Raw genomic sequence first — 16,278 nt, forward strand, 5'->3', positions numbered from 1 at the left:
TATTATTTAAAACATCATTTCAAGATGTAGTTAAGAAAGAATATCTTCTCTACTATAGTTTTTCTTTAGTGGCTCACACACAAAAAATGTCATTTTAAAATGTATTTCATTATCAAAACATAGTGTAGTAAATACCACACTGAAACAGAATCTATCATAACAGAATCTATCCACCATAACGTGAGACATATTAAAAACATCTGTGCTTTCAGTTTAACTTTATGGTAAACTTCCCACATTGTGTAACTTGTTCCAATACTTGTGTCTTTGGGTCTTTAGCAGTGTTTCATATGCATATTCTCAAGGTATTCACTGTCAAAGAAATGAAGTTGTTTTTTTCCATTTGTGTTCCATGTATAATTTCAGGGATTATCATCTTGGCAAGAAAAAAAACTATTTTCCCTATCTTATGTTGCTTTTTGACATTCATTGTTATGAAAGCTCAGACAAAGCTTTTTAGCATTTGTAATATATGAATTTTGTTTAAACTATTGGCATGAATAGTACATTACTCAATATGCTGGAGATGCCGAGTTTTGCCTTCATGTTTGAATGCGTAATTTTTAAATGGCTAGCTAATTGTAATCAGTTCAGAATATCATTATCTATTAACTATGATACACACCGGGTGAAGTCAGTTAGCAAAAGTATATGTAAATTCATACTTAAAACAAATGTTCTTTATTATTTCAATGATTATGGCCAACTTGTCAGATCCGATTAAGTCATTCATTTTTTACTTTGCAATGTGGCTTCCAAAGGACATCAGAAATGTCAACGCAGCCAACTGTGTTTGCTTATTCTTGCATTATTAACACTATCTCCATTGGTCCATGCTGTAACAGTTCATTTAAATATCCTACATAAATCCACTTAGTGAGACAGAAACTGCAACATGTGGCAATATGTTGAAAGCGAACAATGGAGAGAGCCCTCCCCTTCTGTTCTGTGTGCTGCTGTGCTCCCACCCTCTCCCCAGAGCACCCCAGGTGCCTGTCCACCTATGGACCATGTGGGGGTGCTGCTGCCAGTCCTCACATTCAATATTATTAAAGCTTGACTTCTTTCCCTTTATTTTGATAAAAGTATATGTGTTTGCACATAGAAGTCCAAATACTTTATTCTCAAATTTCAGGTTCAGGTTCATCCTCTGTACCCCACTTTAGAGACCCTTGCTCTAGACAGTCTTAAAATTTTATTCCTCTTAATGTTAGAAATACCCTCTTTTTACTGAAAATAAACTTGAAACTCTAATATATTCTTTCAGGGGCTCCTGGGTGGTTCAGTCAGTTGAGCGTCCAACTCTTGGTTTTGGCTCAAGTCATGATCTGTGCGCTTGCTCTCTCTCTCTCTCTCTCAAAATAAATAAACTGAAAAAAAAAAAAACATAAAATTAGATGACAATAACACTGCTCTGATTGACTATGAGATGGGAGAAGGTGGTGCTCAGACCTCTCTAGGTATCTTTCTCCCCCACCTCCTCAGATGGAAAACTAGTTCCTTTGAAACACAGTTGGAAAAATCTTAATGCCAAGCCTAATTCTTCAGACCTACGCGTAGTAACACTTGCTTCCTCTCTAGTCATTAAGGAATCAGCATATTTTTCAAAGACTGGTATATTAATATTCATGATCTGGGAACCAGTTAATAACTCTGAGTTACCTCACACATACTTTAACGCTTTTATGTGGCTACATTGTATCTGGAGATAAGAGCATCTATTAGAATGAATAGAAAATGGTGGCATTTCCACTGCAAAAATAGGGAAGCATGTTGTTTGGGTGGGAGGTGCTTGCTTGTGTGTTCCCCATGACCTTGAGACTGGAGGACTAATGATAATCCAATTTGTTATACCCCAGTAAAAGTAAATTTTTAATTAAATGCTACTGAGGGAAACTACAAATATATAAACCAAATAAAAATTGTAAATAAGAGGAAAATAATTATTAAAAAAAGTAGGCCTAAGATAATTATAAAAAGAATCTTTACGATATCAAGAAATAGACCATCTGTGATCTTGTATTAGCCAAGATAAGTAACACTAGCTGCTATAATAATTGACCCTAAAATGTTTGGCTTAACTCAATAAAGATCTATTTTCTCACTCATGTCTCAGTACAATGCATGCTGTGAAGCAGCTCTGCTCTAACCATTCATTCAGGAACCCCATCTTCCTCCATGCAGCAGACCAACAGATTCAAACAATGGCTTCAACATTGACCTGGCTTCACCCAGTTAGTAGAGAGGGATAAAAGAGAATAGAGAAGGCACACTTTTCTTAACAGCTCAGTAGGGATTATATTCTGCTACCTAGAATTAATGATATGGCCTTAACTACATGTAAAAGCTTTGGAAAATGTAGTTCAGCTATGGGTCCTGGAAAAGAAGATGGGTTTGGTAAGCATCTAGCTGAGCTCTCTGGTATATACAGAGGGACCCCTAATCTATAGTTAGTATTCCCAGGTCTGACTTTTGAAATCTCTTGGAAAGCCTCTACCACTCTCTTTTTTTGTCTGCTGTAATAAAGGAATCTGCACACCAGTGTTAATTTCAGCTCTGTTTCCTGAACAAACCATGATCTTCCATGTCTCTACACCTTTGTATGTGATTTTCATATAATGTCTGTCTATTCCTTCTAAAACTCTCTCCCTTCCCACCTCCCTCCTCTTCATATTAGCAATTCCTTCTCATCTGTTAGGACCCAAGCCACTGTTTACTTCCTCTGTGAACTTTTCTCTGGTGACAGACAGGCACAGTCTCTTCTTAATGTTCACTGAATTTTAACCTTGTACTTTGTACCTACCTCTGCTGCTGAATGCATAAGCTTGTATTATAATTATTTAAGCAACCAGTATGTTTTCAAAGGATTGGGTGCATTAATATTCACAATGTAGCAACCATTAATTATAGACTTGGTTTCTCAAGGGTAACACCTGAGTCTTATGTATCTTCGTATCTCCCATACTACCTACCATGGGCCTGGCTCCCATACTCAATAATGGAGGATAAAATGCATGCTTCTTCCTGCCACTTCCCAATCCCCACCCCCCTTTTTTGTATTGTGACAAAACATAAAAATATAACATGAAATTTACCATCTTCACCATTTTAAAGTATACATTACAGTAGTGTTAACTATATGCACCTTGTTTGCATTAGATCTCTGGAGTTTTTTTCATCTTGCAAAACTGAAACTCTCCTTGTTGAACAACTCTCTATTTCCTCCTACCCTCAGCCCCTGGTAACCACCATTCTACTTTCTGTTTCTAAGAGTCTGACTACCTTAGATACCGGACATAAATGGAATAATGCAGTAGTTGTCTTTCTGTGACTGGTTTATTTCATTTAGCATAACACCCTCAAGATTCATTCATATTGTAACAGATGACAGGATTTCCTTCTTTTTTAATCCCAAATAATATTTCATTGCAGGTACATACCACAATTTCTTTCTGCATTCATCCATTCTAGTGTCTTTGTTTTTGACCTGTGGTTACCAGAAGGGATTGACAAAATATATTTTCTATTGACCCAAGAGAAAAGGTGATCCTATACTCTTAGATATTTCAGGATGGTTTAGGTTCTAAAGACTAAGGGAAATTATACTTAGTGCAAGGGAAACTAGATTTAAAAAAAAAAAAAAATCAGTGATAGGGCGCCTGGGTGGCTCAGTCAGCTAAGCGTTTTGACTTCGGCTCAGGTCATGATCTTATGGTTCATGGGTTTGGCCCCTCATCAGGCTCTGTGCTGACAGCTCAGAGCCCGAGGCTGCTTCACATTCTGTGTCTTCCTCTCTCTGCCCCTCGCCTGCTCACACTCTGCTTCCCTCTTTCTCTCTCTGTCTCTCTCTCTCTCAAAAATGAATAAACATTAAAAAAAATTGTAAAAAGAAAAATCAGTGACTACATGAATAATGCCTCTTGCTATACCTTATGAGCATGAGAAACTATATTATACTGCTTCCAACTGAGCAACAAGGGCCCATAATCAAAAGCTGTTCACATTCCAAAGGCCTCTTATCCTAGTCTTTTCACTCCCCTACTCAGTACCTCAGTCCCTCCTCAGTACCTCATACCCTCAAAATAGCTCCCTTGAGAAAAGATATTTTAAAGTAGGGCAAAATGAATAAATAAGGAAAGGGAGAAATAACTCTTTCAACACAGAGCACTTGTGAGAATTTTCATGTTTATGGAGAAGCTGAGTCCCACAGTAACCTCTGGCCCTTCTTGGTATTAGTGGACTCGCGTGTTCATTTGCATTGGGATAGTTCGAGGCCCTTTAGAGGCAGTCATAACCTTTACTTCAGTGAGTTATCATGAAGGAATCTGAAGTATCCTTGCATTATTAGCATGATCGTTATTTTTTTCAGTTGGTCCAAGGAGTTATTAAATAGGTAGCCTTAATGTGCACTGGAAAATCTCCAAGCAAACTAGCATTTAGCTTATCCGTATGTTAAACACCTCACACGTAACTTCTTAACATTATCACAATAAGAACCCCAGCACTCAAAAAAAAAGAAAAGCTGCAGTTTTTGGTAAACTATGCCAAATATAGCTTGAAATAGTAAATAATACCTCAAAAGCGATATTAGCAAATTAATTGCTGTGTGAACAAAGAACTCTTTCTGCCCCAGCATGAATGTTGCCTTTATTTTTTTCTCCCAAGTATGATTTTAGAAAACAGCTGTAGTGCATGTTGACAAATGACAAAGCGGGAGACGTGGTAAAACACTTTCGGTCAAGGCCAAAAGGGGAAAAAAATTGGGCTGCTGGAGCGGCCAGCAGGCTTGAATGCCTAGCTTCCCCAGCCTCCTTTTTCCCCAGTCTTTAGGGAGCGGGGGCCTCACCGCCCCACCCCCCTTTCCCTGGCTCTGGTTACAGCCTTTCGAGTTGAACAAACTTGCTGCAGGCGGATTGGCGATCAGGAGCTCTCCGGCTTGGGCGTTGTATTTATTAATTTATATTCCGCGGGGCCCTTGCGCGGGCCGCTCCTTTGTATCCGGCAGCCGCTGCCCGGGCCCGGGGCCCCGGCGGGGAGCGCGCCCCCCGCGTCCGCTCGACCCCCAAGGCCAGCACGTGCTGCACCCGCCCGCCCGGCCCGCCGAGGGGGCGGAGGCCCCGGCTTTTCTCCTAACTCACTCTCGGCCAGAAGGAGGAGCCGCGGCAGCAGAAGGCGACAGCTGCCCGGCCCGGGGAGCGCGGCAGAGAGGGGGCTGCAGCGCCCGGGCGCCGGGCCACTCTTGGCGGCGGCGGCGGCGGCCGGGGAGGCGGGGAGCGGCGGGCCGCTCGGGATGTTCCCGGGCACTTCCTGACTGGCTGGCAGCGCGCACACGGCCCGACTCGCACGTCTCCGGCCCCCTGGTCGCTCGCTCGCCTGCTCGCGCGGGCCCGCTCTGCGTCGGCCGCACCGCGGTGGAGGCGCGCGAAGGAGACGCGGCCGGGGATGAGCTGATTGCGGGTGAATACGCCGCCGCCTGGCCCCGAGAGGCCGCGAGGAGCCGCTTTTCTCCGAGTCGCCGCCCTGCCCTTGGATTTGAGATCATGTACGTACGCGTCGCGGTCCTGCTATTGTCTCTACCCCAACGCGTGTCGTGCGCCCCAGCGCGAGGGGCTTTCGCTCATCCTCGCCGCGCGCTGCCCCCCGCACTTCCTGTTCTGATTAAAGAGATCCTCGCGCTGACTACGCGCCTCTTCTCCCCCCTCACCCCCTCCCTGTCGTGTAGGTCCATTCACATCGTGGCGCTCGGGAACGAGGGGGACGCGTTTCACCAGGACAATCGGCCGTCGGGGCTCATCCGCACTTACCTGGGGAGAAGCCCGCTGGTCTCGGGGGACGAAAGCAGCTTGTTGCTGAACGCCACCAGTACGGTCGCACGTCCCGTGTTCACCGAGTATCAGGCCAGCGCGTTTGGGAATGTCAAGCTGGTGGTCCACGACTGCCCCGTCTGGGTAAGGGGCGGCCGCTGCTCAGTGCCGAGGCTGACGGAGCTTTTCTTTCATTTGTTTTCCTCCTCCCCCTTTTTCCCTTTTCACGGATGTGGACCGTCCGGGTCACCTGGGTAGAGTTTTAAAACATTTTTGGGAAAAGCTTCGTTTTCCTTTGTTTCACCGGGCGGGGGGCAGCCTGGTCAGAGAACACTCTTAGAAGGCAAAAAAAAGCCCCAGTGGGAACTTGGAGCGCTTACTCCTACAATTCACGACTGTAGGTTGTCCCTTGGTAGCTGGCAGTTGAATGTGACAACCCCAAGGGACGGGGTCACCAAGTGTCACCCGCAGAGAGCAATGTTTTTTCATGCCTACCCTGTTGGTGATAGTGTAATATTAGTGTTCTAAAAATAAAGTCCTCTGAAAGCTCAACACAAGCAAAAATAAATTTCACTGGGGCAGTTCAGAAATAGGACCCCTGGAAAGGAGGGGAAGAGACAGGGACTGAGAATTAATTTTAAACCACTCATTTGCAACACTATCCACTTTTGAAAATTTTAATTCATGTTTTTAATTTTAATAATGCAGATACTCGATATATTAGCCATTTGTTTTCAGTGACTCATAAATCGGAAATAATAATACTGCTTGGAATTTTCAAAAAGCTTTAAAATTTGCAATAATTAGAAGAAATTGTAATAAAGTCGATAAAATTCAGTCTGATTCTTGAGTACTTGATAAAGGAGAAAGGAATCTACTCTGTGACATAAATATTTTTAGTACACAATAATGTAATACTGAGGTATGCAATAAGAGTAATAATTTTAATGTTTTCATTTAAACTTATTTGGAAATTTCTTATTCTTTACTGGTATTGGAGTTATAATATTATAACTAAAGCTCAAGATTGTATTTTATAACAGAAGAAAGCTGAGTGTCTGAAAAAGAAGATACAAATTCTCATTATGTGAGACTGTATGTTTAAATAGCAATTTAAAAAATCTAGATCAGGTGCTATGGGGAACTGATACACCTTTCTAAAGGAATGTATGGAATGTACATAAAAAATGTCTTATGCAAATTATGGCAAGAAAGGATCACTATAGCCCAAACAAATTTTCAGTTAAAGGATATTTACATTAATGGGCTAAAATAAATGCAAAACAGTTTTTCCATTACTGGGTGGTATTGAATTCCCATTTATGACAGTGATGATGCTAGTCATAAGAAGCATTGATCAGGAACTTGCTGGAGTCTATGCAAGCAAATGAAACATTTTTTTTTCTTCACTTTGGCCATTTCATTGTGAAAGATAGTACAGTCTAAAAACTTACTGGTTTTTTTTTTTTTTTTAATTTTTTTTTTCAATGTTTTTTATTTATTTTTGGGACAGAGAGAGACAGAGCATGAACGGGGGAGGGGCAGAGAGAGAGGGAGACACAGAATCAGAAACAGGCTCCAGGCTCCGAGCCATCAGCCCAGAGCCTGACGCGGGGCTCGAACTCACAGACCGCGAGATCGTGACCTGGCTGAAGTCGGACGCTTAACCGACTGCGCCACCCAGGCGCCCCAAAACTTACTGGTTTTACTACAGTCAGTGGAACAGATGTTGAGTGAGTAGAGTAAATAAATGTAGGGAAAATAAGCTGAATTTGGATGTTAGGTTTTACATTTCCTGTTTTTTCTTTGAGCTGTTAGCTCTTTCCTGTTTATGTTGATAATTTAGCAAAAAACAGTACTTGTGATCATGTGTTGTAGTTAGTGAATGGATTAGAATAAGCGTCTGTAGTCTAGATTTTTGCCATATACTGATTGTTGCGTTTTATTGTGTTAATCTTAACCTTTTGTTTGTTTAGACTCTGGTCCTGTTTAAGGCATTGAGTTGGTAACCAGGTACACTTTGGGGGTTATAATGATCTTCAAACATGAGGGAATATATTTATAGAGTTTCTCTTCTCAGGTGCTTTTCTTTTTTTGGTGGTAAGTAAAAGTCCATCAGAGATATTCAGGTGGATTGTATTTATCAGCTGATACTTGACATGTACTGAAACATAATACTCAATATAGCAGAGCAGATAGAGCACAGGTTTTGACAGCAGAAGGACCTGCTTTCAGATCCCCACATTGCTACTTAGAGATTTTTCCTTGGTTAAGTCAGCGATCCTCTCTTAGCCTCATTTTTCCTATGTATAAAAGGAAAATAATCCCTGCCTCCTAGAGCTGTGCTGAAGAGTAAATGAGGGAGCACGTGTAAAGTTCTTAGTGTAGAAGCAGACGTGTAGTAGGCACTCAGTAGGTGGTAGCTCCTATAATGTGTTTATTACGACTTCAATATAGCCATGTGTCACACTAAGCAGAAGTTTTCCTATACATCATTCAAGGTTCACACAAATGTAGTGAATTTGCCACCACACTGAGGCAGTGGTATTAGTACTTAGTACTAAGTGCAAAGTACAAAACAGTACTTTGCAGCCCCATAGTCAAGTAGAATACAGTTGTTTTGCTGCAAAAATTTAGATTATTTAAAAAAAAATGATTTCCATTCTCCCAATGTGGCTCCAAGCTTTGCATTGCATAACCTCCTAGAGGAAATCCTGGAAGTGATTTACAAGGGGTGGGAGAATTTGATTTCCTTCATATTTCTAGAAACCAGGGGAGCATTTTCTCTTTGACACAGTTTGACTAGGAATGTGGTGTTATTTCCTTGGAATTGGAATGAGACAGTTTGTACTTCTCTTGTTTTTTCTGTAGATCCATGGCCTTACTCTGGATCCTTGCGGTATATATATTTGGCACTTTTAATGCATTTCATATTCATTTTATGTAGTTCATTATTTAGGATGTCTCTCTCAAACCCATCCTCTTTTTTTTGTGTGTGCGGTTACGTTATTTTATTTCTAGATCTTTTCCTGTTTACCAGAGATATTCCACAAAAAGCAATGAGGTAACACATGCACACTTTTCTTGTGCAGGATTTGAAACTGATGTTTTAAAAATACAATTATTTACAGTGTTTATATCCTCAATACATCCGTGGTAATGATGCCAAAACCCATTTTCTCCTGACACTTCCCTCTCAATGTTTCCTTTTTTTCCTAGTACACCTCTCCAGTAACTCTGGAATTTTAAACTATTTGGAATGCAAAGAGCAGTTACTTTTGATTTGTTCTGTCAGAGTTAAATAGCTGTTTCATTTGGTCCACCTATTTCTAGTTGTTTGTTTTTTTTTTAATCCCATTCATCTGACTTTGTTCTCTTTCTTTGTTGTGCTTATATACCCTGTTATGCTTGTTTACTTTGAACTTGGATACTATAGCAGATACATTTGGAACTGAATGGGTTTGTGGTTTGGGATTTGGAAAAGAGCATGAGTGTGGAGCTCTGCTGGGAAGCCTTCACATTTTCTTGATCTGTGTCCCACTTCCCTTCTCCCCGCCTCTTCCACCCTCCTCCAAGCTTAAGACTTTGCCTTTGCTGTTTATGTCCCCATAGTTTGTCTACTTTTCTTTGTTGGTTTTTTTAATCTTCCTTTTTCAGTGCTCCCACTTTCAATAAATTCATGTCCAAACATTTCAAAAAATCCATGTCCAAACATTTTGCAGTTCTCATTACTCTGAGTGTACTCATAGGAAGTAGGTGGGTTGGGGTGGGTGCAGGGAATTGGGGGAGGCCTTGCTGGGGATGGTGGAGGTCCTGGTGAGAAGCAGCTCTCTCTTCTAAAGGGCATTGCTGTGTAACACTTCTCCAGAATTTTCCATCATAGGATGAAAGCTCTGTCACATGGATCTTGACTGATTGATTTCAGCATTATTACCCTATTTGGGGCTCATATTTTAAAGTGCAAACTTTCATAGCTCAACAGTTTTTGGATCTGTTAGCCACATCTAACTATTTTCTTAATCTAGCCATATTATATCCTGGAAATACATACTAAAGGCCACAGGAAAGGACAAATAATGATTAATAGTTAACTAGAATATGAGGAAAAAAGCCACTAATGCATACTTAGCTGTGGTATTAAGATATATAAACATATTTTTCTTATGCTACTATTCACATAAAGCCTTTGAAAAATACTTTTGAAGTATCAAAGCTTTTAAGGAGTAGAGTTCATAATAAATTACTTTTGGCCCTGATTCTATATAGTGGTAATTATTAACTGTAGTCCAAAAGTAAAAATTTCAAGATTGAAAGGTTTATCCTGAATTTTTAATTTATATAAGCTAAAAACAGGAATTGAAAATCTATTCTTTACCATGTTGACACTTTATAATACATAGTATCTTTTTATAAGTCATACGTCCCTATATACACACATACATTATATATATTTATACTGTACCGTCCAAAGGATGGATTAAGTTGAAAGGTATGTATAAATTTTGAAAATATGTATAAAATACATGGAACTCCACAGAATTCACAGTGCATTGCCATTTAAACCACTTGAACACTCCTGCAGTGTCTAATTGGGTCACAGAAAATCCTCTGAAGCTTCTTTACTCATACTGATGGGCTGGCATCTACTGCCGTAGTGTTAACATTTTCAAATTTATTAGGTGATAAAAGTATGGCATAATTTTAAAACAAAGTGCTTATTTTTAAGTGCACATATTGAAAGAAATTGCGTATTTCATCACACAGACAGTGATTCCCTAGATCTGTCTCAGAGTACAACAACTACACTGCTGAATAGGCTAAATGAATACATAAAAATTGAAGAGTTGGTAGGCTTTAAACATTTTTAATTTTAGATAGTTACTTATTTAAAAATAAATTCTTTTTATGAATTACAAAAATTATAGGAAAAAATTTAATGTGTTACGTTTTATTTCATGATTCATTTGAAGACAAGTAGACTAAAGAGTGCTCTTTGCATTTTGGTTTAGGACATTTTTGACAGTGATTGGTATACCTCTAGAAATCTAATTGGGAGTGCTGACATCATTGTGATCAAATACAACGTAAATGACAAGTTTTCATTCCACGAAGTAAAGGATAATTATATTCCAGTGATTAAAAGGGCATTAAATTCAGTTCCAGTAATCATTGCTGCTGTTGGCACCAGACAAAATGGTAAGTATTTAATTTTTTTTATGATGAGAATGCAGGTACCATGTTAATTTTAAATAGTGCTAAGTTTATTCATGATTAATATGGGGCTTTTTTTGGGAATAAAATCACTGCATTCAAATGCCAGCTGTTAATCTCTTCATCACATGGTATGATAGTGAGACATCAAAGTAAAGTGTCACGGACTACTGCTGTGATTTTGATGGGTACAGATTTGTCTTCTAAATTGTTATACAGTAGTGAAGGAAGTCAGTACTTGTGTTCTTTTGATACGGGAAAGGTATGAGGCTGGCATTGAGCCCTGGAAAATTCTTTCTGACATTCTGAAGGTCTATCCAGTGGGAAGGATAGATTGTCCGCAGAAGGAATTGGGCTTAGGTGCAGGGTTTTCAGGTAGCTAGTAAGGAGCAAACTGAATACACTGGCGACACCGCCTGAGGGAGAGGAAGCGTTGACTCCAAGGCTGCTGGATTCTTTTGGTTCAGCCGTGCCAGCATTCGCTGCTATGCATATCATTGTCAGATCTCCTAGGGCCAACTTGGAATTCACTTTGATTTGGTGGTATTTTGATAGTTCCATCTTAGTGGTATTTCCTCAGTGAGGCTGGCTTTAAAATTTTATTCATTTATTATTTTTCCTTTTCATTAAGGTAGAGCAAAGTAAGGGATGTAAAGTTCCCTAATCCCAGAGTGCAACTTAATGCCTTCCTACATGTACATATATCTATGCAGCCGCCTCACAGGTCAAGATTGAGAACATTTGCCTCACTTTGGAGGGCTCTCTTATGCCTCCTCCTAGTTAGTAGCACCCCTCCCTGGAGATAACTGCTATTCTGACTTCTAACAGTATAGATTAGTTCTACTTATTCTAGAACTTCATACAAAAGGAATTATTCCGTATGTAGTACCTTGTGTCTAATTTCAGTTAGCTTAATATTCTGGGCATATATCCATGTTGCACTTAACTATATTTTGTTATTTTGGTGTGTATTTTCAGTTGTGTGAATGTGCTGTGATTTATTTATTCACTCTCCTTTTAATGATGCTTAAGTTTCCTAGGAGTAGGATTTGGGGTCATAGTGGTAGGGTAGGTGTATGTTTAGCATTAGAAGACACAAAGTAGGTTTGACCCTTCCTTGACCGCACATCCCCTCTACTTCCCTAAGTTTCTTTTTATTGCAGGCCTCAATTCTTGAAAGAGTCATCCACACTTCCTGAGTCCACTTCCTGACTTCCCATTTATTCTTCAGTCCACTACAGTCTGACTTTGACTTTCGCAATTATACTGCATTTGTTCTCACCCATGGTTACCAGTTGAATGCTTATTGACAAATTTGACATCCATTTACATTTACCCTTTAATTTGATTTATATTTTAATAACAATTCATCCTTTGAAGTTATTCAAACACATCTCTCCCTTCAATTAAAAAAGCTATTCTTTGTTTCTTGGTTGTTTTAATTCTCTGTCTTCTTACTGGTCAACACCACCCCCCACCCCTGTACACATATTGAACCAACACAGCACTAGTTGTTTCCCAGGGTTTCATCCTTTGGCTTCACTTCTTGCTGTTTACTCTGACCTTGAATTTGTTAATCTGTTGCTTTACCTTTCCCTGTATAGACACTGATGAATACCCAGTCTGTTTCTCTGGCTCTAGTTTCTCTCCTGGCCAGTATCTCCACAGAATCTTCCTCTTTCTGCTGAGTTCGCTGCCTTGGTGAATGATGTCAAACCCATTCATTCACCCAAACTAGAATCATCCAACCCAGCTTTCCTCCCATTTCCCATATCCAGTTGACTAAGAAGCCCTTTTGGTTTTACATTTCAAATAAACCTCAAACTCCACGCGTTGTCTTTTTCTTCATTGGATTTCAGATCTTAGTCATGTAATTATCTGTCATAGTGGCCTTCTTTTTGGTCTCAAGGGGTAGTTCCTGATTTTGTAGGACCTGAAACTTAAATAATTTCAGAGGTCCTTGTTGGGAAAAAAACTACAACATTACAAATACACACACGCACACTCATGAATATTTAGAATGAGAAAAGGAAGCATGGTGAGTTGCAAATCTAAAAAGCTGTCAAATACCACAGACATTTAAAAAACATTTCTACTATTTAACAGCTTGACATTTCTTTAATTTTCCTTATGTTTTTTGGCTGTGTAGTCTTTGATCACTTTTTCCTAAGGTAACTGCTTTTGTTATTTTCTATGTAGAGAAGAATATGAGAATTAGTTTTTCTTCCAGCGTATTTCTTTGCTCTTCACATCTTTTTGGTGCTGGGCATTATAGTTTGTGTTGTGTTCCTCTTTCAGCTTGGCATCTTTGTCTTCAAGACACCAAAAAAGTCTGCACATTGGGTGACAGAAGCATTCCGGAAGGCTATTCGTGTACCAAGACAGTTCTCAAACATTTAACTGTACAAGGAAGTGACTACAAACCACAGATAATATCCCACTAAACCTAAATTTCAAGTCCCATTAGCAGGATCCCCAAAATGCCTGTCATTACTTCAGAGCTGCCTGACGGAAGGTGAAGGGAGTTGGAATGGAAAAGAGACAGTGGTCTTAACCAAGCATAGTTAGAATATCTTATTTTGCAAATTTTACAAAAGCAAATGATGATGTTAACCATCTATTGCTTAGGTTTCTCCCAGGGCTTTGGAAGGGACCCACAAGATAAGGGTTCATCGGCTTTATGGTAAATTGGCCTCTGGTCCTTCTGTTCTTGCCTTGCTTCTTCCTGAAATAAATCCTCTCAGAATAATCATCCTAGAATACAAGTCAGATCATGATAGCCATTGCTTTAATGTTCCTTAGAAACTCTCTTCTTTTTTCCTTTTATTTGCAAAATTTCAAACCTAAGAAAATTGACCAGAATAGAACAGTGAATCCCAGAGATTACAAATACACACATGCACACACATCCTCTCTCTTTCTTTTTCATTTGGGAGTAAATTATAAAATTATGGGATTTCTTCAATCCTAATTAATTCAGCATGTGTTATGTAAGACAGTGCCATTCTTCTATCAACCATAATGCAACCATCATTCAAGAAATGTGACATACTATTATCTATTGTATTATTATTTTAAATACAATCCATATTCACATTTTCCGTTGTTGCAAAGCTGTTTTTTTTTTTTTAATCCAGAATGTCATTAAGGACTACTCATTGCATTTAATTGTTATGTCTGTCTAGTCTTTTAAAATCCAGAACAGTTCCCCATCCTTTTTTTTTTTATCTTTCATAACATTGACATTTTTAGAGAATCTGAGCCCATTATTTTGCATAATTCCTTCAGTTGTGATCGTGATTGCAAAATAGTGATTTTCTGTCATTCCTCCTACACTTATTAGTTGGTATTCTTCTCTAAATAGAGCTTTCCCTTCTCTCTGCTCCCACATTTTTTAGAATCATTATGATTCATGGCTTTGTTTTTTAAATTGCATATTTTATAATGTTTTCTTCGTATTCTTTCTGTTGTTTGTATTACCCCAAATTTGCATGAAGGAAGGCTTTTCAAGCTAGTTCTGATTAATGTTTGAGTCCTTCCTTATTTTCTGACATAAGATGTTCTAGGCTCACCTTATTCTGCCTGCTCCAGCCCTGGAAATCAGTCATTTCTTCAGGGAGCCCGGGTTCCATTTGGTGAGCAATGATATTTAGAAACCAAGATCTGGACTTTAGGGGTGCTCATAACTTTAAGTGTCATTGCTTCAAGACCCTTTCATTGGATAGAACCATGTATTTCTTTTAATCATGGGTTCCTACTGATTCCATTATTTTCATCCAGTATTTGGATCTCACTTCAATAATTTTCTCTTGTAAAGTCTTATCTAAAATGCAGGATCCTTCATGATATAGCTCCTGACTGCTTCTTCAGCCTTGTAGAGTGTAATCTTTTGTGTCTTATGTACCTGTTGCACAGAACTGCTTGATGAACTTAAGGTCTTTCTTTAGATCTGGGAAAGTCTCAACTTCATGATTTCTTCAGATACCACCTTCCCTACATTTTCTTTACTCTGTCCTTTTTGTTCTCTTATTAGACTGATGATGAGACTTATGGATGTCTCCTCTGTTACTTTTATCTTTCTTTTGTATTTCCGAACCCTTTATTTCTCTGTGTTGTATTATGGGAGAATTCTTTGGTCTTTTTTCCTAGCTCACAAATTACTTCTACTGGGTCTCTCCTGCTCTTTTACATTATTACTTTTTTTTTTTTATTTCAACAGTTTCTCACATCCAAGATCTCTAATTGGTTGATTTTCTTTTTCATGTGTTAAGAATGTAAATACTTTAAGAAGAAAACCTCTCTCAATTAATTATATTTACTTTAAGATTTTGTTTTGATTGCTCTATTAAGTCTTGTTTTGAGGGGGGGCATTCTAAGTCCTTTCATCTGATGAGATTTTATTTCATGGTATGGATGCTCTTTAAACTTTGGATAGTTTTTTCTTTTTTTTAAGTTTATTTATTGACTTTGAGAGTGGGCTGATATGTGTGTGCACACACATGAGGAGGGGAGGGGCAGAGGAAGAGGGAGAGAGAATCACAAGCAGTCTCCATACTCAGCATGGAGTCCGACTGGGGGCTTGATCCCATGACCCTGGGATGATGGCCTGAGCCAAAATCAAGAGTCGGGTGCTCAACCACCTGAGCAACCCAAGCGCCCCTGGATAATTCTTAATTTGCCTCATTTTGCAGTTTAGATTCTCTGTTGGATTAACGCCTTTCTCCTCCTCTGTCCAGTTGCTCTCTGGGGTCAGGGTAGGAGTGAGAGCTCATATGAGATCTGCAAGCCTAGCTGCTTCCACTGAGGTCTCCAACTAATCTCCACTCAGTTGCCCTTGGGCCTCCTTGTTGTGCCCCCATCAGTGAGCACTGAGTACTCTTAATGTTCTCCAGTGCAAGACTTCCCACCTGTCCCCTGAGCCTCAGCTTCCCTCTTTGGTCGTATGCTGTCTGCCTTCAGCCTTTCAGGTGCTCCCAGTTTCTGGGCTGATGAGATTCTCTCCTCTTAATTTTTGAGTGTGGCTGTATATGCACATCTCCCTTCCTCCTTCCCCAACCCCTCCCTTTGTTCCTTCCCTCCTTTCTCGCTTCGTCCCCCTCTCCTCTCCCTCCCCTTTATTTAATCATTTCTGTGATTTCTCTGGGAGAGTAGATTGCAATGTGAGCTTAGCTTTCCATTTTGAAACTGGAAGCTAACATGTTGTGTTTTTTCCTCACATCCAGACCTTGCATATGCTCCCCACCCCTGACTGGAGTGCCCTTCT

The 16,278-nt window shown here is 39.7% G+C and overlaps 1 protein-coding gene across 1 annotated transcript in view; it reads left to right on the forward strand.

The window, feature by feature from the left end:
• Positions 1 to 5,404: 5,404 nt before the first annotated feature.
• The window catches only part of RHOBTB3 (Rho related BTB domain containing 3), a 55,051-nt gene continuing 44,177 nt past the window's right edge, over positions 5,405 to 16,278 (forward strand). Inside the window, exons 1-3 of the mRNA XM_030325191.1 lie at positions 5,405 to 5,542; positions 5,723 to 5,948; positions 10,814 to 11,000. Of these exons, the coding sequence (XP_030181051.1) occupies positions 5,541 to 5,542; positions 5,723 to 5,948; positions 10,814 to 11,000 (415 nt within the window). The 5' untranslated portion in view covers positions 5,405 to 5,540. The remainder of the gene's footprint in view (positions 5,543 to 5,722; positions 5,949 to 10,813; positions 11,001 to 16,278) is intronic.

The sequence above is a fragment of the Lynx canadensis genome, chromosome A1 (genome assembly GCF_007474595.2).
Source record: "Lynx canadensis isolate LIC74 chromosome A1, mLynCan4.pri.v2, whole genome shotgun sequence".
In the NCBI taxonomy this organism is placed as follows: Eukaryota; Metazoa; Chordata; class Mammalia; order Carnivora; family Felidae; genus Lynx; species Lynx canadensis.